The sequence below is a fragment of the Ylistrum balloti genome, unplaced genomic scaffold, assembly GCF_031769215.1.
Source record: "Ylistrum balloti isolate Yb309-2 unplaced genomic scaffold, AGI_CSIRO_Ybal_v1 Utg370180, whole genome shotgun sequence".
Taxonomy (NCBI): domain Eukaryota; kingdom Metazoa; phylum Mollusca; class Bivalvia; order Pectinida; family Pectinidae; genus Ylistrum; species Ylistrum balloti.
In genome coordinates this window covers 130,487-155,377 of record NW_026782166.1, presented here as the reverse complement: position 1 = coordinate 155,377, position 24,891 = coordinate 130,487, and the positions used below count along the sequence as shown (strand labels likewise).

At 34.9% G+C, this 24,891-nt stretch overlaps 1 protein-coding gene across 1 annotated transcript; it reads left to right on the top strand.

Moving 5' to 3' along the window:
* The first annotated feature begins 21,788 nt into the window (after positions 1 to 21,788).
* On the top strand, positions 21,789 to 23,996 carry LOC132551142 (uncharacterized). Its single transcript, XM_060215253.1, has one exon. The coding sequence runs from the start codon at positions 21,789 to 21,791 to the stop codon at positions 23,994 to 23,996; it is 2,208 nt and encodes a 735-aa protein (XP_060071236.1).
* Positions 23,997 to 24,891: the final 895 nt, after the last annotated feature.

Genomic DNA, 24,891 nt, shown 5'->3' with positions numbered 1-24,891 from the left:
TATCGAGTCCTATGAGGACAAAAACCTGTATGAAGTTCAAATCATTACTTACCTCTACTGTATCTAACTCTAAATTTGTGTTTTAAAGTGTTATTCACTTGTGTGTCTTTTGTACAACCTCGACAAAGAGTAAACGGTTCACTTGTACGTGTTGTAATAATTGGGGGACGTCTTTATGATCTGGAAATTTCATCTTTTGAAATCTGTGGCACTTGATAAGGATTAGTTTTAGAAAGGGGTATGCCTCTTTGCATTGTTGATAGTAAAATACTCATTTACTTATTAAATGGAAATGTTTAGATTTGAGAACGCTATAGAGCTTACATCAGATTTAGACCTGGTAAAGTGTACGCCTTCCTGGTGTAACTTAGACAGCAGAGCTCAACACAGTAGAACGGTTGAGTAGGCGGATCCTTCCTCTATTAATATGCTAGCCTGTGGCTGTGTAGATTTATAATCCGTCGGATTATTTGACAGACACTTACTCTATACCTTCCATAATGCTGAAACCAACGTCCATCACTACAACAATCCATCAATCACGGGCTTACTTTTAACGGTAGTCTGTGTAACATCAGTCGGCACGTTAGATTTCAATACATTTTATTACCAGATTAAATGGAAACTCTCCTACAATCAGCGTTATTTCCTGTAGAGAATGCTACAGGTGTGTCCACTATAACCCAAAATACTCCGATCTACGGACAGCCCCAATTCAGCAGAATTATTGAAGAACCCTTCAGTTTTCCCCGGACATGTGGATAGTCATTTCGAGGTATTCAAAGCCTTCTCTCGGATCAAAGCAGGACAGTTAATATCATACTCAAGATAATTTCATAATTCTGTTGTATCGGTATTATCACCCTACAGAGGTACAGGCGGATGAATATTGCTCCAAAGGTATAACTTTCAGGTGGCGCACGGATAACATATTTGAAGTAGAATTAAAACGATGTTCTTCTATCACAGCCAGAGAGTACGTTATGTGTGACATTTCGGAGAGTATTCTGTCACCTTCACCTGACGATGTATAAAGAGCGATTGAACGGAGGTAAACAGTGTATCAGATGTGAATGAAATCGCACGATTGACAACTTAATATTATGATAACTTTTATCATGTTTTTATAGTGTCTTTCTAACAGTATACTGGTTTTGACATTGCTGTCATTTACATCATCATTTTAAATATTCAACGTTTCTTTTGGACGGTCCATTGATATTGACAACCTATGTTTTGGTGAGCAGTACTATTTTACCATTATTAAGGTAGCTTTACATCACTTGTCACGGTTACCGCTACATCACTACAGATGACCCAGCTCATGACCCGGAAAGTAATTATTTTACTCGATCCCTGGTCAGTGAAACGCGAAAGCTAACTTAGGGCATTTTCTGACCAACGATGACGAATAGTTCAACACTGTGAACGGACAAACATACCGTACATACATAACTTAAAACCGGTTTTAGACGGACAGATCGAATTTTTAAAATCTGAACACATAGATAGTAACTTTCGGTAAAACGCTAATTGTAACGAGACTTTGTTCTGGATTTTTTTCTGAAAGGCTTGCTTGAACATCATTTTCATCAGAAACTATGTAACACTTTTACATGTTCGGGTTTCCAATGTCATCGCCTTTTCGGGAAAAAGAGTACTGTGGAAGTAACAAAATATTGTTAAATAATTAATTTGTATTGTTTAAAATTTAAAAGTATGAAGATTAACATTACCTTCGCCATGGCTGATGTCCCTTTTTGGGTGAAATCTTAAATCCGTGAGCAATGTAAAAGTCCGTGTGTCGCAAAGTTCACTATTCTGGCCGAGTGGTTCGTCACACAATGCCAGGCAAAATCACGTGACAAGACGAAGAAACACTTAAAGCCAAGGTTTACAGGTATGCTGTACACATAAGACTTAGCCCCTTCACTAACGTTCGATGTTTACATCGCCTGTGTTAATTATACGGAAAAGCTGTACACCGGTATTAATAAACACAGACTTTGAGTCATAAGTTTGAACAGATAGGGAGGAGAGGATCACCACACCTGTCTAGTATACGGTGTGTAACAAAAGATGTTGTATAAATTATACATATCGTCTCATCTTTTGTCTATTTGGTAGATTAGTCGTAAGGTGTGATTAAAAAGTAAACCAAATTTAGACGTAAATACAAATGTATGTGGTATTCCGATCATCCGGTGACTAATTAAAGAGGTAAAGTTACCCTACAATCAGTTTTTCTATAATTTTGTTTTGAATATCTAAAAATCACAATACATGCAGGTTTCACCAAAGACTATGAAAATTACAAAAATTCTCTGGAACTTCTTTAAAACGTCACAATGATACCGAATACCACTACTTGAACCTCATCGACGACACAGAAAACTTAATCAGCGGTTAGTTACAACAAAATTATCAGCACCAAATACTGTGAATTTTCATACGTAATCCGTTCATATTCCGATAGATTTAGCTGAGAGAGAAAAAAACATCAGATCTGTTGAATTTAAGGTAGAGTGAGTTAAATATGGGTATAAAGGATTTATATCTTATGTAAATTAATTGATCAAGACCGGCTATTGTTAAAGTTTATTATTTTTTGGCGTAAATCAGTTAATAGTATTCGTAAACAATATCGAAACCAAAAACGGCGGATAGAAATGGGAAACTCATAAATTAACAGATTCAATAAAAAAAAAAAAGATGAAATGTATTCGAGCAAACTCAACTTGATATAATTTGTATTTAATTATTTATTGTTATATACATATTTTTCTTAAGTTATTATTTGTCTATTATTTTTTCTTTTGAATCCTCTTTTTGGTTGTAGTGAATTTAATTCCAAATTTGCACTTTTCCCTAGTGTGTATTTGGCACAGTTTTGTAAGCATACACTACTTACGTTAAGATATAAAACAGGGCAGCTTCTGGCAGGCTAATTTAATATTCATGCAAGGTGAAATGACGACCCCGTATTCCACAACAATGACGTGAACACCTACAACATTTAACATATGTACCTATCACCATATATCACAGCGTTTCTGTGCTCCTAGACAGTCGTTTTGTATCTCAACTGGGAAACTTAAGAGAGTCGCATCTTAAACAATCTTAAATATGATTATATATAAAGTGTCAAGTTTAATTACCAACAAGGTAGCACATGAACATCACAATGTTAATTACTCTCATTGGCGAGGTGTGGAAAGTTAAATAAGTATATCAAAGTGACCTACATATTATGTAAAAGTTACCATAATTTCAGTTAAAAAGGTTTGTCCTTAGGTAGGTTACCATGGGCAACGACTTGTGATGTGGAATAATTAGCTATAGACTAATAATAAACAATCTGTAGGATTGTGTTTTGCGTCACTCGCTGTCGGCGATGATGACCAATCATATTTTAACAGTGGTGATTTAGTTACTGATACAGTGAAATGTATTGTTCTAAGGCAACAATGGTCACGGATGTTAGACTAGTGTCATAATATACCAATTAATGTTATACAGGACAAATGGAGACGTTAATCAAACTCCTACCGATTTATAGCAAGGTACGTCACTGATGTAAATAATCAATAGCTAGGTAGGTTTTACAATAATGTACAGCATAGTATGGTATACACGTTAAAGCTAAATATATGTTGTTAACGTACATGCTTATGAGAAGCTACTTCACAGCAACACGTAGATGTATCGATAGTGCTTTGATTTGATTTGTCATACTTTGCTACAAACTTAATTTAACAGAGAGTTTAAGTAACAATACGATAAGTGGTGTATACCTTTGTAAACAAACTGTGATCCTTTCTTGACGGACTATTTTTGTTTTCATACGAGTCTTATTTATAGAAGATCTTGTCAGAACAGGTCACAAAGACCTTGCGAAGTCATTCAATTTCACTTTCAGGTGTATTTGATGATGTATTGACTTTAAATAACAAGATATTTATTGACTATGTTCATCGTATGTAACCACCTGAGTTTGAAATCAAAGACACGACAGACTCTTCTACATTAGCTGCTTAACTCGGTCTTTTGCTACAATGAAATCAGCATGAACAGCTTTCCAACAAGCTGCGTGATAAACGTGATGATTTCAATTTCTCTATTGTGATTTTTGCTTTTTCTTGATAGCAACAGACCTGCACCATCAACCTATGGCGTTTATATGACGGCATGCGAGGAATTGTAACGATATGTGCAAGATTTCGGGAGCTGACATGAAAACTCACGACACAGGGTTTCTAAACACGCAGGCTGATTAAGATTACGCAGATCAGCCTTTGTCTCATGGACTCTAAGTTTGAATTGAGACTCCGTTGAGATGTCGGTATAATGCAGCTTTCTTTTTCCTACCTGTTTCAACATGACACATATGTATTACATTACCAGTGATTTGTTCGTGAAAACATTCTTGTACTTTATAAACGACATACAGATAATTCTCCGATTATGTTCATCTAAACTGACATTATCAAGTATATTTTCTGATAAATATATGCTGTCACGTAGAAAGGAGTTACATAATATTTCAATATTTCAAATAATGAAATAATATCGACACAAAAAGGACATTGATCGCATGGACTTTCCATGTCCTTAGAAGAAAACCATTATGTAACAATTTCATAACACTGAATAGTACCAAAGCATATAACAGCAGGTTTCTTCTATCGTAATCGCTAATCGTCATTATATCTCGCCCTAATCGGGATGTTAAAAATCCGCCACAGACATGTTTATATTTGTTCTACAGATACATACACAATAAAAATATAATCTTTTCTTTTCATGACGCAACATTATAACACATATAGCATATAGATTTAAAAGGCCTGTTATCCACCACCTAAAAACATCACCGTGTACATCGTATATATCCAATGACATTCAAAACTGGGGAAAAAATCCTAACCTCACAGAAATAACATTGATTGTGTAATTGATGAAACAATGACAGGGAAAAAATTGTGTCCTATCATTCATTTGACATTACTTTGTCATGTTAGAAATACCCAATTGGAACCTTTCAAAGATGTCCGCTATAGTTTATAAATGGTGCCTGGTGGATTTAAACCATACGTTATCTCCGGCCATCAGGCCACACTAGGAGATCGAATGTGACCTTCTAACCCTGAAATGTGTCCCGAAAGTTGCATAACTTTTTTTCGTCAGAGAACATAAGTTAGTGTTGGATTTAACTTAAAAGTGTAATGGAATACCTGTGACGAGATTATGTGATCTATACATGGGGTCGCCTACTGTGTATAAGTTGTGAATGAGGAAGATTGACTATACCAGTGGAAGTTGGCAGTTTAAATCCCTGTTTCTGTCAGAGTATTAAAACCGGTTCCTTCTCACTGACAATAGTGTGTTCTCGTACAATTCACACTCTATAACCGGTGTAGAATTTACTCAGCTGTAAAGGTCATTGAGAGGTCATTGTCATTACATTATAGTTGCAGTCGCCCCGACCTACGTTTGACATGATCTGAAGTTCAGATTACTTGTTTATTTTCGGTATATCAGGTAAACATGCACCTGTAGTTTATTATGTAAAGAACTTTATTGATAATGGAAAGACAACAGAAGTATGTAAATTACATCTTTCAATAAATTAGGGATGGACGAAATAGACTGACCAATACATCGTACAATAAACTAGGGATGGACGAAAAAGACAGAAAACCAAGACATCGTACAATAAACAGGGAACGGACGGATAGACAGACAACCAAGTCATCGCACAATAAATAAAAAGAGAGAAAGGTTAACATCATTCCTCACTAGAGGTGTGACAACAAAGTACAATGTATATGATATACAATGTGTATAGAACCACCAACACAACAGTTTTCTTCGTCATATCAATATCTCAATCTGTTGACTCTATAATAATAATCTGGTTTTATCTGTTGAAGTGATACTAAGTGTGAACAGAATAGTACATTTCTATTTAAATAGAACATGATGACACTGCATTATATATATATCGTACTATTTCCTGGTCACCGTATATTTGTAGTTTGACTTTTTTTCATTTTGATTCCGTTTTATATTGTGAACGAGTTTGTATAATTCAGTTTCTATTTTACGTTTTGACTCGTTGATATATTTTAGTGAAGTAAGTTGACGCTGTAGTTTAATTTTTGACTATTGATATGTTTTAGTGACGTAAGTTGACTACGTTTTGACTCATTGATATGTTTTTGTGACGTAAGTTGACGCTGTAGTGTCATTCTATTTTACGCTACGTTTTGACTCATTGATATGTTTTTGTGACGTAAGTTGAAGCTGTAGTGTCATTCTATTTTACGCTACGTTTTGACTCATTGATATGTTTTTGTGATGTAAGTTGAAGCTGTAGTGTAAATCTATTTTACGCTACGTTTTGACTCATTGATATATTTTAGTGACTCAAGTTGACGCTACGTTTTGACTCATTAGTATGTTTTTGTGACGTAAGTTGACGCTACGTTTTGAATCATTGATATGTTTTAGTGACGTAAGTTGACGCTACGTTTTGACTCATTGATATGTTTTTGTGACGTAAGTTGACGCTGTAGTGTCATTCTATTTTACGCTACGTTTTGAATCATTGATATATTTTAGTGACGTAAGTTGACGCTGTAGTGTCATTCTACTGACATGTTATATTTTTAATTCAGAACTACATTTTTCGATCGTCCTGTGATATGATTCTATATACATAATGTATTGGAAGATAGTACATGTTTTTCATGTTGCTATGTTTTGCAAGGTGTAGTTTATATTTCTATATTGAAGGTGACCTTTACTTAATTTCGGGTTCGCTGATTTTTTACAATACCACGTGGATATTCAGTTCATGACACACATATAATATGACCTATCATGACCCTATATTTATCATATCACTTGTAATCAAGATTCATTAAACTTGTCCTTTTTTTCTTCCTTGGAAAACTGTTTCGAATTCTGATACATATTTCTATTAATACTTTTTTTAATTTCTCTTATTGTCTCTATTTTGCCAGCTTACTTTAATATCTATTCATGTATTTCATGCTAACTTTATACTAAACTTCGCGATAATTGTAATTTTTAACTTACGGTGTATCGAGCCAGTCGTGTACATCCTCATGTCTCATACATATTGTGATGACATACGATTGCCTCCGAAGTCAAGACTAAAGAAAAACGTTTATGATAAACGTGACATTACAACGGTGCCAGTCTAATGCGATACATACAGAACTCAGGATATTAATACTGGGGCTTGTTTCTTTTTCTTTTTTTTTTACCTTATAAAAGCAACTATGGTATATTGATGGCTCGCTTCTCTGTTTGATGTCAGTAAGGGAATGAGAGTTACTTCCCTTCTCATGTTATTACAAGCAAGCTGGAAAATATGAAGGGGAATGATTGTGACAACAAAACTAGCTCAGTTTAACCAATAATCAATTTGATAATTCAACCAAGTATACATTTATACAATTATACATACAAATGCACAATCTCTTGTGCACGACGGCAATGATTAATAACTAAAAAAATTATGAAAGTATATAATCATACACAAGACAATAGAATGGTGATTTTAGTTTAATTTCCTGCTAAAAATCTTTAACTCTTTGGCTCAATATCAGGGACACAAACGTTAAGTTAGATCAGTTACATATTTTAAATGGCAAATGAACAGGTAGCTGTTTATTATAACTGACACAGATCTGTACAGGTAGCTGTTTGTTATAACTGACATAACTGTACAGGTAGCTGTTTGTTATAACTGACATAACTGTACAGGTAGCTGTTTGTTATAACTGACATAAAACTGTACAGGTAGCTGTTTGTTTTAACTGACATATAACTGTACAGGTAGCTGTTTGTTATAACTTACAAAACTGTACAGGTAGCTGTTTATTATAACTGACACAAAACTGTACAGGTAGCTGTTTGTTATAACTGACACAAAACTGTACAGGTAGCTGTTTGTTATAACTGACATAACTGTACAGGTGGCTGTTTATTATAACTGACACAGATCTGTACAGGTAGCTGTTTGTTATAACTGACATAACTGTACAGATAGCTGTTTGTTATAACTGACACAAAACTGTACAGGTAGCTGTTTATTATAACTGACACAAAACTGTACAGGTAGCTGTTTATTATAACTGACACAAAACTGTACAGGTAGCTGTTTGTTATAACTGACACAAAACTGTACAGGTAGCTGTTTGTTATAACTGTTACAAAGCTGTACAGGTAGCTGTTTGTTATAACTGACACAAAACTGTACAGGTGGCTGTTTGTTATAACTGACAGAAAACTGTACAGGTGGCTGTTTGTTATAACTGACACAAAGCTGTACAGGTGGCTGTTTCTTATAACTGACAGAAAACTGTACAGGTGGCTGTTTGTTATAACTGACACAAAGCTGTACAGGTGGCTGTTTGTTATAACTGACACAGAATTGTACAGGTAGCTGTTTGTTATAACTGTTACAAAACTGTACAGGTGGCTGTTTGTTATAACTGACACAAAACTGTACAGGTGGCTGTTTGTTATAACTGACACAGAATTGTACACGTAGCTGCTGTTTGTTATATCTGAATCATAACTGTACATGTAGCTGTTTATTTAACAAAGTTGTACAGAGATTCAACCAACGTTTAGGCTATAACGATTCTTATGGTTCCTGGTTTTGGACAGGAATATTTTTACTGACATGAGACGCTCGACTTGTTATGATTCTTTACCAGCCTAATAGATTCGGAGGTTGGAGTGTGCAACAAAATCTGAATAGTTTTTCAATCAGACGTTAATAAAGGTATTTTTGATTTCTCTTCACTCCTTCTACCCTTGGTTTTAAGTTTATATTTAGTAAAGCAAGGATACCAGAATGCAACATTCATAGGTAGACACACAAGTGGTTTTCATGTCTACCAACCATATCTATGATATGGGAAAGCTACCTGCTTTGTCGAAATTTTGATATTTTCTGTCAGTGTTTGTGCGTATATCTATTTTTGTGAGTTTCACTACCCGCCCTTGCAAGTATTCAAGATATATAATTGAGGTAAATATAGAAGAAGCCGCTGATAACCTAAACGATAGCATGAGAAAACAAAATGAGACATCGTTTTTAATTCGGATAAGAGTCCTTTCTTTATTCATGACGGAACGACACTGAGATTTTGCATCCATATTTGTATTGCAACAATTTAGTTACAAAATTAATTGTTGTCATAATCACCTTGGCCAATTTTTCATGCCATATTCGTGAGTTTAATCATAGAAATAAGTTTATGAAATTAAGTCAGAAATATACATAGAATAACGAAATATAAAACTGACAGATATACGTTTGAGTTGATATCTATTACATTGATACATCCAATATTAGAATATGCAGGTATAGAGTGGCAAATTGAACGGACAGTCCCACTTGTAAAACGTCATCTCCATCACCAAAATATTTCATTTTGAAGTGTTTTGACAGTGGCTCTCCCGCTCATGTTTATCATTCAATATTATATCATCAATAATACTGTTCAATATCTTCGTCATGATAGACTCTCTGATGTACCGCTAGCAATATTCCCAAAAATTGTGCCTGAAAGTAAAAAACCATATTGTCTGTTTCCCACAATGTCATTCATTAGTTCAAGCAGCAAATGATGTTTTACTTCAACCTGTTGAAGATGTTCAACGTCAAAACACTTCTCTTTTTAATGGAGACAGGAAACTGAATATGTCTTTATGTCAGTTAAGCAATTATGTTGGCGTGTTTAATTTAACTCCCTCTTAATATATAACCCTCTCTGTATCTGTGGCCAGCCGGATGAAGAATGGTCTCACGTTTTGCTCCATTGTCCTCTTTTCACTAACCGAAATCATATCCAATTTACCTATCTTTCTGATCTGAGTGATCGTATTCTAAAAGTTCTCAGGATTTAGATATCTGTTAACGATACCGGGCGTTAACGTCATACATTGTTGTGCCAAAGTTTTGTCTATATGTTATCTGTACTGATTCAACAGAGGAGTGTGAGTACGTGGACAAGTTGTCTATGCTGTATTTTATTCAAAGTGACTTTTGTACCAAATTTTTACGTGATCATTTATTATCATAACGACCCAATTCGGTCATTTTTGTTTTATGACTTGTAGCACGTTTCAAATAATTCTATATTATTCTAATACCTTTCATCTTATTCATTCACCATGTACCTCTTGTGTATACTTATCAAAAAATATCTTTCATGTGCTATGTCTGTTGTCTAATTCCTTTTGTCTGTAAAAGCAAATCAATAAAATATTCTAAATGAAATTATTATTATTTTTTTTTCTTTTTGAAAGATATAATGTTTATTGTGAGTGGATTAAATTTATCGCATGGTTGCCATTTTTGTCATTGAATATATTCATTTCATATGATATATTATATAAACGTGACGTCATTATCTAAATATATATGACATGAAAAGTTCATTTTCAGCAATATTTGCGAATATTACAATTTTTACTCAAGTTGGGATCAGTGAAACTACCAAATTTAGCCTATTTCATTTGTCAATGAATTTGACCAGATTAACATTGATCTGGACGTATGAATACATCCCTTACAGATTCTGTAAGGGGAGAGAACTCTTACATATGTGTCATTCTAATCTTTAAATAAAAGTAAACGAATTTACTCCAGACAAAATAGGACATTATAGTAATTGTTAGCAGAACAAAATTGTTTTCCATATTTTGAAATCTGCTTGAGATCCTGAGAATGTTGTCTGTTACAAATATCTGTAACCTTGTACTGTCTGAAAACGAAAATATCCACCAAGACTGCTTCTTGACAAAGTTATTGATGCAATAGATAATTAGAATACTTAGAAAGGCCGCAAACCACACTCTGTAGCAATCTAAAAATGACTGTCGCACAGTTCGAAGCTAAGCGGGACACGAACGTAGAACACAGTATATCACTTATTCCTCCGAGAGATGTCGGAGAATTTTCGTAATTTCAAAAATTTTCTGACAAGATAAATTAGTACAATCTAATTGTGTTTATATTTTTAATGCGTCGTATAATCGTATTTTGCCTGAATGATATTGTTTGATAATCCTCTAAAATGTCGAACTATTTTTTACCACAATCCATTACACTTGCACAATTTCTAGAAACAACCAACTTGGATGTTTTAATGCAATGAAAACAAGCCCTCTTAAATGAAATATACGCATTGAATCTTGCTTTTGTCGATTTCACGATAAATTGAGCTGCTCTTGAGATAATTACTTAAACATTTGCCTCAAGAGCAACACATATGATTCATTGATAAAAAATTGATTAAATAATCGATCATAGGAAAATGATCTCAACATTGTTTCAAGTCCATACCTTACTGAATAATATAAGGCTCTACAGATATATGAAAATTACGAAATACAACAAGTATATTTTACGATGCACATCCCAATCTAGATTTTGTCATTTCTTTCGATCACCTCGGATTTTCCTCAGTCTTCTCCAAGGTTTACGTGTCTATGCTCATAGCGATTTAGACTAGTTCGAGGAGGACGAAGCAGCTGTATGATGCAGTAATGTAATTCCAAATTTTTTAATAGCCGCCAAAACGAAATCTTCCGAAGATACTAACCACTTCTAGATTGACTAGATACGTTTTCTTTATAACCATTGGTGGCTCTGATTATTGTTCAATGTGTCATCTCCCTGCTTTAAATAGATACAATGTCATTAAAATTCCGCGAATTGGTATGTAATCAGGAACCCTGAATGTCTACAGGGACAGAAAAAAAATAAGAATCAGGATAGAGACTGTGTTCTGATGAGAAATGTGTCCAATATATACGTACCTCACACGTATATCAACAGGAAAGTCCACAAAGATTTTATGTGAGATTTTCGATTTTAGTCCAGTAAATATTTTGTAACTTTGTAATACGGTATATGTCCATTTGTTCTGTTCTATACTACTATATATACATGTAGGTCGAGTAGTTCAGCGGGTTATGAGTATAAATATCCTCCTATACACCATTATATAATTGTTCTTAGTTTGACCTAGAAACTCTAGATACATGCTTTTAGAAGCAATGAATCTATCAACAGCCAATTTGTGCATTTCCCTACAAACTGCTAGAACGATACGCTGTGAATATAATTGGGCATCAAACGACGAACAGGATTGAAACGTAACTTGATCGTGTTGACTTTTGTTAGAAGACATTGAACCCTAGGAGACACTCAGGCAAATAACGTACGTAATTGGCTGTGTTACCTGTATATTTACACGAGTACAAAACCTCACAGGGATCTTAAAAGAAAGAAAAGAATAAGCCTTCTTTGATATGTTTATATGTAACAATCATTGTGATTATATAAAATGAAACCCAAGTAATTCATCAAAATTGTACAACTCTATTCCAACAGGCTGGCGTTTCTGATGGAGACCCTTCCAAATATATACCGTAAGTTGATAATTTAGCCTAGTTCGTGTCGCTTTCTTCATTAAATGTCCCCAGAATTTTTAAACGTTTAATATATGTAACAATCAACGTCAGTTCTAAGGAACTTGTGGTTCTACGAAATATGTTATAGGTAAACAAAATATGACGTCAATAGATTATGATGAAAAGCTAGATGCTCACAGATCATATTGTTAAACAAACGACATCGTAATAGCAGTCTACAGTGTTTATGACAATAGATCACAGATTTAAAATGAAAGTGCCTAAAGCAGGTGACCGGGACGACAAACCCTTTCGGAACATTGGCCGTAGAGAATGATTATAAAACAGTCCACAGACCTGGTGATCCGGATAGTCCCGACCTAAAACAAATTCAAGCCGAATTGTTTTAAATGAGTTGCAAATTTGTTTAAATCAAAAGGTGGTCAAACAATTTGTGACATCAAATTAAAACTATAAAGATAACGGTCACTAGCATCGACAAACACAACGTCGCTAATTAGCGCACGAAAAACATATACAAATGAGTCCACTGCCATAATACCAGGATGTCCTTACTCTTTAAAATTCCTGCGGCCTCATGCCGAATTATTTCGTCCATGATACACCTGTAGGTCCTTACCCTCCTCCTGTCTGAAATTATATCTGGTTACTTTCCTTATTATCAAAATGGTTACAAATTCAGGAGACATATCACTTTAAACTATTTCAATAGCCTCAATGCTATTCACTTGATATCTGTATTTGCAAGAAGGATATATTTAAAGGCTGTTTGTATGAGCATTGTTTTGAAATAAGATAAATAGGCATCTAAATATGAAAAAAGGATAACTGGTTTTGAGACTTTGTTGTGCCTTGAACTGTTATCATAGGATTCGTCACAAGAAAGTCTTAATCATCGGATGTCATTTCTAATCCAGATAAGACTGAATATTTTCTTTATTCAAGACGGATTGACATTGATAATTTGCATCCAGATTTGTATTCCAACAATTTGGTTATAAAATTACTCGTTGTCTTAAACACTTTGGTCTATTTTTCAAGTCATGTTGACTGGTCTAATCATGAAAATAAGTGTATGGATACCGTTGAAAAACTGTAAAAAGGAGGGGGAGAGACTGACACATGACATTCCATCATTATCATATATGTGCATGCTCCTTACATCTGTACAAGTAAATTCAGCATTAAATTTGTCACAAGAGCAGCTCGATTCATTACCACATGGAATTATCGAAAGCAAGATTCAATGCTTATACAATTGATCTTGTGAAAAATGATCTCAACTCTGTTTCATTTCCTTACCTTACAGGTAAATCTAGAGGCCTCTTATTAATATCATATTATCATGTGATATTCCTGTATTAACATCTATTCAATAACCTGCTTGTCATTTCAATGAATTTCAATAGTGGCAAAGTTCAGAATATACACATTCACATATCTTTGTTCTAATATATATATATATGTATATAATATGAAAACTACGAAATATCTTTTATGGGATTAATGCACCTTTCAATCTGATTTCAACTTTTCTTTTGATCGCTTTGGATTTTCCTCAGTCTTCTCCTAAGCTTTAAAATGACCAGTTCAAGAAGGTCGAAGCAGGTGTATGATGCAGTTTACTTCATGATTTGGCACTACTGGATGTAATTAAAACTTTTTGAAATAGCCGACAAAATGAAATTTCCCGAAGATAGCGACCATTTCTAAGACACTCTTGTCACTTAGGTTGACTAAACATGTTTTCTTGATCACCATAGCTGGATTTGACAAAAGACGATGATTATCTTTCAATGCGTCATTTCGCTGCTTAAAAAATATACTGCGTGACTTGAATGCAAAGCAATGAATGGAAAACTAAATTTGGGTAAATTGATATGTAAACAGGAACCCTGACTGTCTACAAGGACAGACGAAAAAAAATGAGAATCCGGATAGAGATTGTGTTCTGATGAGAAATGTGATCAATATATCCGTACACCACGCGTATATCAACAGGTAAGTCCACCAAGATTTTATGTGAGATTTTCGAATTTAGCCAAATAAATATTTTATAACTTTATACTACCTGTAATACGATATACGACAATTTGTTCCGTTCTGTGGTTCTAGTTATAGTTTCAGTAGTTCATTGTATCCTGCGTGTGGATCTCTTCCAGCATAACATCATATAATCATTGTTAGTTTGATCTAGAAACTTTAGATATAGCCTTTTAACAATTATCTTTCGTTTCAAAAGTCAAGAATCTATCATCAGCCGGTATACATTTCCCTGTAAACACCCAAAACGATATGATATGAATATAATTGTTTATAAAAAAACTGAACGGATTTGAAATGTCACTTGATTGAGTTGACTTTTGTTTGAAGAAATAGATCCCTAAGAGGCATCTAAGCATGTAACATACATACGTCAATGGCTGTGTTACAAACAATAGTAACTTTTACACATGTGACAAAATATCATATGGATATAAAAAGGGGGCAAAATAATGTCTATATATAACAATTATTGGTTATTTCGATAGTCTTACCTTACAAACCTCTGGATACTACTGTATACATGTTTAGCAATAGAGAATTTATAGATAAAAAAAAAAAACCGTACAGAGACCTGGTGATTGAGATAATCCCTACCTTACAAGCCCCCTGGATACTAATGTATGCAAGTAAGGCACTAACGAGTGTATATAAAAAAACTCACATATTTGGTAAATGTGACAGACCCTAGCTAAAAAATACTCAACCCTAACAAATTTAAATGAGTTTCAAATTTGTTTCATTCAAAAGGTGGTCAATCAACTTTGTGACATCAAATTAGATCTGTATAAAACAAGAAATGGTCACTAACATCGACAAACAAAACGTCGCTAAGCAGCGCACGAAAAACATATACAAATAAGTCCACTGCCACAACACCTAGAGGTCCTTGCTCTTTAAACTTCTACAGAATAGTCCCATATGCGTGCGGCCTCATGCCGAAATATTTCGTCCATAATACCTGCAGATTCACACCCTTTAGATGTCTACAGTCTTCTCCTGTCTGAAATAATATCTGGTTAGTTTCCTTGCTATCGAAATTGGTACAAATTAAGGAGGTATATCATTAACTATTGTAATAACCTCACTGGCTATTCACTTGATACCTGGGTTTGGAAGAAGGATGAATTTGTTTGTATGAGTGGTGTTTTCAAAAATCAGATGAATGGCCATCTAAAAACACAAGGCCCGTCACACACGCAACACTAGCGGTATACCAAGATGGAGTTTGGTCTAAAATAAATCTTGAAAATAACTTTTATAGAAAGTAAAGCATCAGCCTCACATTGGTTTATTGTTATCACGTTGTACGGAGGATAACTGGTTTTGTGAATTTGTTGTGCCTTTAACAGTTATCATAGGATTAGTCCCAAGAAAGTCTTAATCATCGGATGTCATTTCTAATCCAGATAAGACTGAATATTTTCTTTATTCAAGACAGATTGACATTGAGATTATCCTGAATTACGAGTTATCCAGCCTGTCTTACACTAATATGTTAATTTTATTGACAGGAAAAATAGAGATAATGTTCTGATATCAGATTATTCTTGGAAACGTTTTTATGATGCACAATATTATCTGCCACTTTATGAGCACAAGCATAGAATAAAGATTATTCAATAAAGGAATGTATTCCCTCACAAAAATAGTCATTTTATTCTATTTCAGTTTACTTGGGCATGTTTTGAATTGATATACAGGCTGACTGCCCCTCTCTTGGCTGACTTGGTTTTGTTTTACTGCTGCACTTATTTTACTTCACTCAAAGATATATTGATGATTTCTTGTCCTAGGGCAACTGAACATTCACTAGTTATGTCCATCGTGTTTCTCATGGGTTGGAGTTCGAGGACACGACCGATACTTCTAAATTTATTTCTATGACATAAAAATATTATATAACTACGTGTGAGTCACCCATGGACATGTGGTAAACTCCAGAGTAAAAACACAACCGGATGCGCTTTCACTGGGCCTACCTTCAGCAGATATCAAATTATTACACCGTGTAGTCGTTTAGACGGTTCATTAACATTCTATACATCTTGTTATAGCGTTTTCTAATCTTTGATACTGCCTAAAACAAACCGTTCGTGCAGGACACTGTTATCCATCATGTGACTTTATACTTTCATGCAATTTTATGTTCCTTATACAATTAACATTAAAATAATATCTAGTATTAAATTCAACAGTATTTATTTTACGACAATTGGGAAACAAAATTTTCCAGCTTATATCAATCACTCGTGTTTGTCCGGATGGAAGCGCTTTAAATGGTCTTACTATGGGAGGAAACCGGAGTACCCATTATACCTTTTTACGTCCGTTTCCGGAATCGAACCCTGAACGTCTAGGTGAAAGGTGAGAGATTTACCACTGCACCACATGACCTCCCGATTTTAACATTCCTTTCAGTAGTTTTGATTAAAGAAAATGGTTTTGCTTTTACGAGGTAATTACTTTTGACCTTTCCCCTCGCTGGCTATATATGGCATTGACGTCATTAATAGTTACAGCCTGATAAAGGCCACTTTTGTTTTAAAGGTTTATAGAAGGGATCTGGAAAGCAAGAAACTGTATTTATGTATCTATTTTGTCAACTCAAATGGAAAATTCGGCGACAGCCGTAGTTAATAGCAGAAATAACATGAAAATACCGATATGTGCACAGAAAAGTGTACATGAAAGATTTACACGGATACTCTTGGGAAAAGTTCAAGGGAAACCTGTATTAAAAGTTGTACCAAGTTGCTGAAATTTTTGTTCGAGTTAACAAGTGGCTAGTGATAAGTTGAAATTGTTGCCACTGGCAAAGTCAGGACTCGAAAAACAAATCTGACCCTGAAAACTTATAAATCTAACTTGTCTTAACAAAGTCATCGCTGTGAAATGATAATGTGTTTCGTATTTATTATCATTATTATTTTTTCATTTATATTCGAAAAATTAACATCAACCACTGGTTATCTCTACCTAGCCTTTAAACACCTGGGGTCAGTTTTTGACATCTTACTCTGAAAAATTTGAAATATGGAACAAATCTTTGAAAATTGGAACGAAAGTGACTTTCACCAATGCAGTAACTTTCACCAATGAAGTGACTTTCAACAATGAAGTGAATTTCACCAATGAAGTGACTTTCAACAATGAAGTGACTTTCACTAATGAAGTGACATTCAACAATGAAGTGACTTTCACCGATGAAGTGACTTTCAACAATGAAGTGACTTTCACCAATGAAGTGACTTTCACCAATGAAATGACTTTCAACAATGAAGTGACTTTCACTAATGAAGTGACATTCAACAATGAAGTGACTTTCATCGATGAAGCGACTTTCATCGATGAAGTGACTTTCAACAATGAAGTGGCTTTCACCGATGAAGTGATTTTCAACAATGATGTGACTTTCACTAATGAAGTGACATTCAACAATGAAGTGACTTTCACCGATGAAGTGACTTTCAACAATGAAGTGACTTTCACCAATGAAGTGACTTTCACCAATGAAATGACTTTCAACAATGAAGTGACTTTCACTAATGAAGTGACATTCAACAATGAAGTGACTTTCACCGATGAAGTGACTTTCAACAATGAAGTGACTTTCACCAATGAAGTGACTTTCACCAATGAAATGACTTTCAACAATGAAGTGACTTTCACTAATGAAGTGACATTCAACAATGAAGTGACTTTCACCGATGAAGTGATTTTCACCAACGAAGTGGCTTTCACCAATGAAGTGACTTTCACCAATGAAGTGACTTTCACCAATGAAATGACTTTCAACAATGAAGTGACTTTCACTAATGATGTGACTTTCACCAATGAAGTGACTTTCACCGATGAAGTGACTTTCACCAACGAAGTGGCTTTCACCAATGAAGTGACTTTCACCAATGAAGTGGCTTTCACCAATGAAGTGACTTTCACCAATGAAGTGACTGTCACATTGAAACGAATCAGTTGGTGGTCTGGACAGATAAGTAAGCAAACCATTTATCTTAAATGTCCATGTACACAACAATAAACCATAACAGCATCCCTTAATTCAGAAACATTAGTATAAAACATCGTGTTTAACCTCAGTAAGTGAAAGACAAAATCACGGTGACCGTGGTCAAAACGTACTGAAAATTTCACAGCTGTTGAGCGATGGAATGTAAAGGCTTCATATAAGGATTGGTGAGCTGGCACAATGTTTCCCAGTATACATTTGTCAGCAACTTTACCAGTCAAAATTTACTTTTATTGGTAACTGACCAGGTGTGTTTAGTTCGGCCATATCAAGGCACGTAGCGAATGGACGCTTCACACAGATTCTATGATAAGTTGATCATTTTTGAATGTATAACTGTTGGTTGTCGAGCAATGATTTTGTATTCATAATAGTAAACATCAGAATTCTATAAAATTTCAATGTTTAAGTTATTATAACTAAAAACTAATAATCACGTTAGGTCCAAGTCGATATCTTAATTTAATTCCCATATAAAAGGTGAAGATAAATTATAAATACACTTGAGTATTTCATATAATTTCATATTTTGGATTCAGTTCACACATTGCGGTTTTTAAATGTTTTATGTTTGAAAACAAGGTGAGATAAGCGATGCTATTCAACGTGTATTGAAACCGGCCACACGTGGCTCAACGCAGATATTAATAACATACTTAGGGCTAAAGATCTGTATTTAAGTGTATGCTGTCTACACCAGTTAAAACCAAGACAAATTGCGTAACGCAGCAGTGTCCTACCCGTCAGAGTCTGTCTGAAAGGTGAGTTCACATAATATCAATTATTTTGATTCAAATCGTACACTGACCATACAACACCGTTGTATGACAGTTGATTTTAACTTTATCGGACACAAACAATGATCCAGAGAAGTGGGGAGCTTTGTATGATCACATATTGAGGTATACAAAGGGTAGATGTTGACCGAAGTTGATTATGGGGATCACAATGATAAATCAAGTCAGGTGTAGGGAGTGTTTCCCGTTATTGACAGAAAGTAAAAAGATGATGAAAGTTCAAGTTTGTAAAATTGTAGGAAATGAAACTATTACATAATTTCTTCAGCTAAGTTGATAAATAATCTTTTTTGTTAAGTTTATCAGGAACTTTTTTAAGACGTGTATGTGTTGTTTATTTGTTTTGATTATATTGTACACTCGTTATTATAACTTCAACACCTTTCCCTCTTACCATTAGGGCGTAAATTACGGAATGTTGATTTTATGTGCCATATTGTAACTTAATAATATGTGGGACATTGTTAAGTGGCACTCATGCATACGATATTTAACGTGTCTAATACTTTCCCATCACAGCATCCAATAACAGGGTAGCGTACACAGTCATTGTATAAGCGTGTGCCATTCGAATGGCTAGACGTATTGTTGTGTTATCATTTAGCTAATAGCCATCAACATACCTGTGTCTAGCTGATACCTTGCAAAAAACACAATGACTGTAGTTTCAGGTGTCACAAAAAAGTGTTCCGGACCCAAACGTCAGAATTATTCAAATATACACTGTAGTATTGTCTAAGGTCTAACTTACAAAACAACCTACACTAGGTATCTACCATACAAAAACCATTCACCCACTAATCAGTATCTCAATACGAAAATGTTGATTACAGATAAATTAACATGGATACAAATCTCTCTTAGTAACACATCATATTAATACGACAATGTTAATTAAAGATAAAACAACATTAATACAAGCTCAGGCAATAATACTTACAGATAGATTTAATTACAGATAAATTAACATGGGTACAAAACTTAGTAACACATCATATCAATACGACAATGTTAATTACAGATAAATCAACATTAATACATGCAACACAGTAGGCGTAAACACACATACTTGTTTGTAATAGCCATGTTTATTACATGTTGAACAATAATAATGTTACATGTACAAAAGCAACATCTTATCAACATACAGAGTTTATATACTCATACTAGTGCTTCACGTTGTGTCTCGTACCATAACTGTCCATCTGGTAGGCTCCCCCAAGGCTGTCTCTGACCGTGCAGTCGGGTGTCCAAACCCCTTTATCTCATCTTGACCGATTCTGTCCCGCTATCCCCTTATATGGACTTCACTTGTTACTAGATGATACGATTGTTGAAGTATAGCCACCTGTACTCGAGGTGCAAGATTGAGATTCTTCCTGCTAATTTGTTACTTGAAATATACCCTTATAATTACTCCACCACTAGGTGGCCACTGTCCGCACGGTGAATTACATCAGTTTAATTATCGAGGAAGTGGGAATAGTCTCTAATTAATTAACTGGCCGAAGCTGTACACCCACTGATAAGATTCTCGGGGCCCAGACTACACCAACCTAAGTGTATATATGCAAGTAATTATCCACACCCATGTGAACTACCTATATGTGTTTTATTGATATACTATTGAACATTAAACGAACTATTGTTTAAACTTATTTCAACCAGTCCCATATGAAAATCCAGATGTGTTACGCTAAACCCTATTTTGTTACATACAAAACTCAGGCAATAATATTTAGAGATAAATTTAATTACAGATAAATTAACATGGAAACAAAACTAAGTTAGAAACACATCATATCAATGCGACAATGGTAATTACAGATAAATTTACATTAATACAAAACTCAGGCAATAATACTTAGAGATTTTAATTACAGATAAATCAACATGGATACAAAACTCACTAGTAACACATCATATCAATACGACAATGTTAATTACAGATAAATTTACATTAATACAAACCTTACATAGTGACACATCATATCAATAAAACAACATTAAATGCTAATAGATTACATTTCCTTTGCTATATAGTACCATGTTAGTATTCGGTATAGAATTGATTTGGTACGTATCATCAAAGTAAAATATATATACCAGTTACCTAATAACTCTTGCATAAAACGACTGGCGTGTGTTGCCTAGCAACATATAACAATTATTTCTATTTGTTGCCTAGTAACATATATATGTATGTTTATAACGATAAAGTGAACCTTTTACCAAGAAAAATGTTAAGAAAAATATGCATTTTGCTGAAGTCAGCTATAATCATGGGCCACATTTTAACCCTTTTGATGTTCGATTTATTCATAAACGTTATACTTAATTATAAACGAGCTGTTATTTATTTTGAAAGTAGTTGGATGAAATAAAATTGTGTAATTCAACTGGCAACTTTCATGTTGCAGTTTATCTCCAGTATGGGATCGCTTCTCCAAGTCCTGGTGTTTATATTCTTGGTGTCTTTGTCAATCCAATCGGAGGTAGATGTCGAGATGAACAACTTCCTTAGACGAAAAGGGCTACTCAAGAGAGATGACTGCTTTATGATAATGAACCCGGATGATATAGATCGGATAAACCAATTAAAACAGGACCTAAAAGACAGAAGATGGGATGTAATTGTGGTGTATTTTCTAGTTCATTTTGATGAAATGAAAAGTGTTTCAGACTTCGTTTGGACAATGGGAAATCCAGAACAATTAGTTTTGGCTAAGGAAGAACAGTTTGTAAAGACAGTGTATAGTCAGGAATCAACAGAAATGGAATTTATTGAAGCAAACGTGACGTGTAATTTTTCTCGCGACATTCCTGACCGAGAGGTTTTTGCCTCACCAGTTTTGAAAGGATTATTAGAATTTTTTGGTAGTCCAGATCAAATTGAAGAAAACGGACAAGCATGTAATGGAACCGGCAACTGTACGGAAGAATGTGGTAAAGCGGTGGAAGAGCCGTTTCTTATATCCGTTACCTATGCCTTTGTTGTGATCATTCTACTCTACGGTCCACATTTGGTGTACGTATTTTACGACGCGTTACATATCAAAGAAGACAACCTTACCTGCTATCACCAAAACGACTGGCCTTACAGTATCAAACGATTCCTCCTAAAACTATCGCTTTTTATGGTCAACTGTTACCCACTTTTCCAGAAGTACCATATGACACGCCCAGTGACTAGATCTATTTTGATCTTATGGATTACCAGTATATTAGTTCAGGTGCCCAATATGTGGATTCAGGTGTCTGATCTATCGTCTAAATTAGCGTATAAGGACTTAGACGACTGGATGTATCAGTCTTCGTCACCAATAATGCGATATTATACATACGGAGTAATTGTTATCGTTGGTATGGTTGTGACGCTTTTTCTTCTTCATGTGGTTCCAACAAGTACATACACTAAACTTTTAGATGATCCCTATATATTCATGCTTTCTTCCACCGGCACACCTAAGGCGGCATTCGTGAAGAAATCAAGGTTAAAATATCACATTCAGCATGAGAACAGGAACAAACTAACCGATGGTCAGCAAATGATAGCCATGCATGTCGAACGATTTAGGATTATTTTCAATCCACGATTCTGGCGTTTGCTTATTAGGGAATCATTTTCAGGATTACTGTTGCGAAAAACACATATGTGCTGGGATATTGTGACATTTATTCCCGTTTTTCTGTTATGCCTTTTATTCTTTACTTTAAATGTTGTGATAAACGTTCTCTGGGGACTATTTCCTTTGATTGGGCTATTCTTCTCATCTTTGACATTGGTAAACTCCCGGTTCGAACTTTTTCGCGTCTGTTTCCTTGCGCTATATTTTACATTTTTTATTATCATAGTATGTGGTAATAATCTGGTGTTCCTGTTTAACGTGATGATTCACTCATCAATGTACACCATTCATTGCTACTCTTTTGATGACCTCTCCAAATATAGCATGGTTTTTCCTATCATCCTATATTTATGTTTTTATTTGCGGAAATTCACAAACGGATATCGGACGATATTAAAGTTAATGTTTAAGTTGAAATCTGACGCCGCTCTTGATGAAGATGTTGCAGAACAATATGTCCAACACAAACATCGGGAATCTAGTAACAGACTAGATAATAAGAGTAAAGCAGACAAGAGGCAGAAAATATCGATGAAAGAATTTGATTTCGTTTGCAGTGAATGTTCACCTGTCAGAGAGAGAATTTCTAATCTATTGATAAAGATTCTTGTGACGGGGATATTCATGATTCTAACATTAACAATTATATTTCTACGGAAGACGTTTGACAGTTTTTCCAAAACAGCAACAACTATAGCTTTTGTAGTGATAATATTCTTACCCAAAATCATAGAGAAACTTTGGTTGAGTGACGACGAATCTAAGATGGAGGAACTTGAGGAAAAGGTAGCCGAAGCTGTTTCTCGGTGGAAATTTGACAAAACTATACATGAACATGATCTGTTTGCTGTCAGGCAAGCTAGTGTGAACTGTCACTGGTGGAATAGATGTACTGATAGGAAAAACGAGAAAACTTTCAATACAAACATACATGACAACCAAAAGTCATGTGATTTTAAAGAAGGATCACTTACCATGCTCAATACTACAACGATAGATGAAAATGTTTAACTTCAAGTGCTTTTATTTAAGTAAAGGTAACACCCTATTGTCAAATCGAAGATATATTAAAAAAAAGGGATAGGTTTTAAGAGAGATGTAGAGGTAGAGGCGAGGCCTTTTTTGAGAGGGAGAGAGGGAATGATGTGAGGGGAGAGCTTCTTGTTTCAGAGATAGAGATGAACTAGGTCCCTTACTTTAAAAGAAAGATGAAATAAGAGGAGAGAATCTTACTTAGAGGTAAAGTGATACGCGATGTCCTTGTTTTAGGGAAATGTGAAGTGATAAGCGAGGCCTCTTTTAGGGAGAGGTGGAGAGATAGGCGATGCCCCTTGTTTTAGAGAGAGGTAAAGTGATAAGAGATGCCTCTTTTAGGGAGGTGTGAAGTGATAGGTGATACTCCTTGTATAGGCAGAGGTCAAGTGATGGGTGATGACCCTTGTTTTAGCGAAAGGTGATGTGATAGGCGATGCCTCTTGTTTTAGGGAAAGGTTAAGTGATAGGAGATGCCCCTTGTTTTAGGGAGAGGTGCAGTGATAGGAGATGCCCCTTGTTTTAGCGAGAGGTTAAATGATAGGAGATAGGAGATGCCCCTTGTTTTAGGGAGAGGTGAAGTGATAGGAAGTGTTCCTTGTTTTAGCGAGAGGTTAAATGATATGAGATGCCCCTTGTTTTATGGAGAAGTGAAGTGATAGGAAGTGTTCCTTGTTTTAGAGAGAGGTGAAGTGATAGGAGATGCCCCTTGTTTTGGGGGGAGGTGAAGTGATAGGAGATGACCCTTGTTTTAGGGAGAGTTGAAGTGATAGGAGATGCCCCTTGTTTTAGGGAGAGGTGAAGTGATAGGAGATGACCCTTGTTTTAGGGATAGGTGAAGTAAAAGGAGATGACCCTTGATTCAGGAAGAGGT

Coding starts and splice junctions, on each gene's coding strand:
- LOC132551142 (XM_060215253.1), top strand. CDS start 21,789: ATGGGATCGCTTCTCCAAGTCCTGGTGTTTATATTCTTGGTGTCTTTG.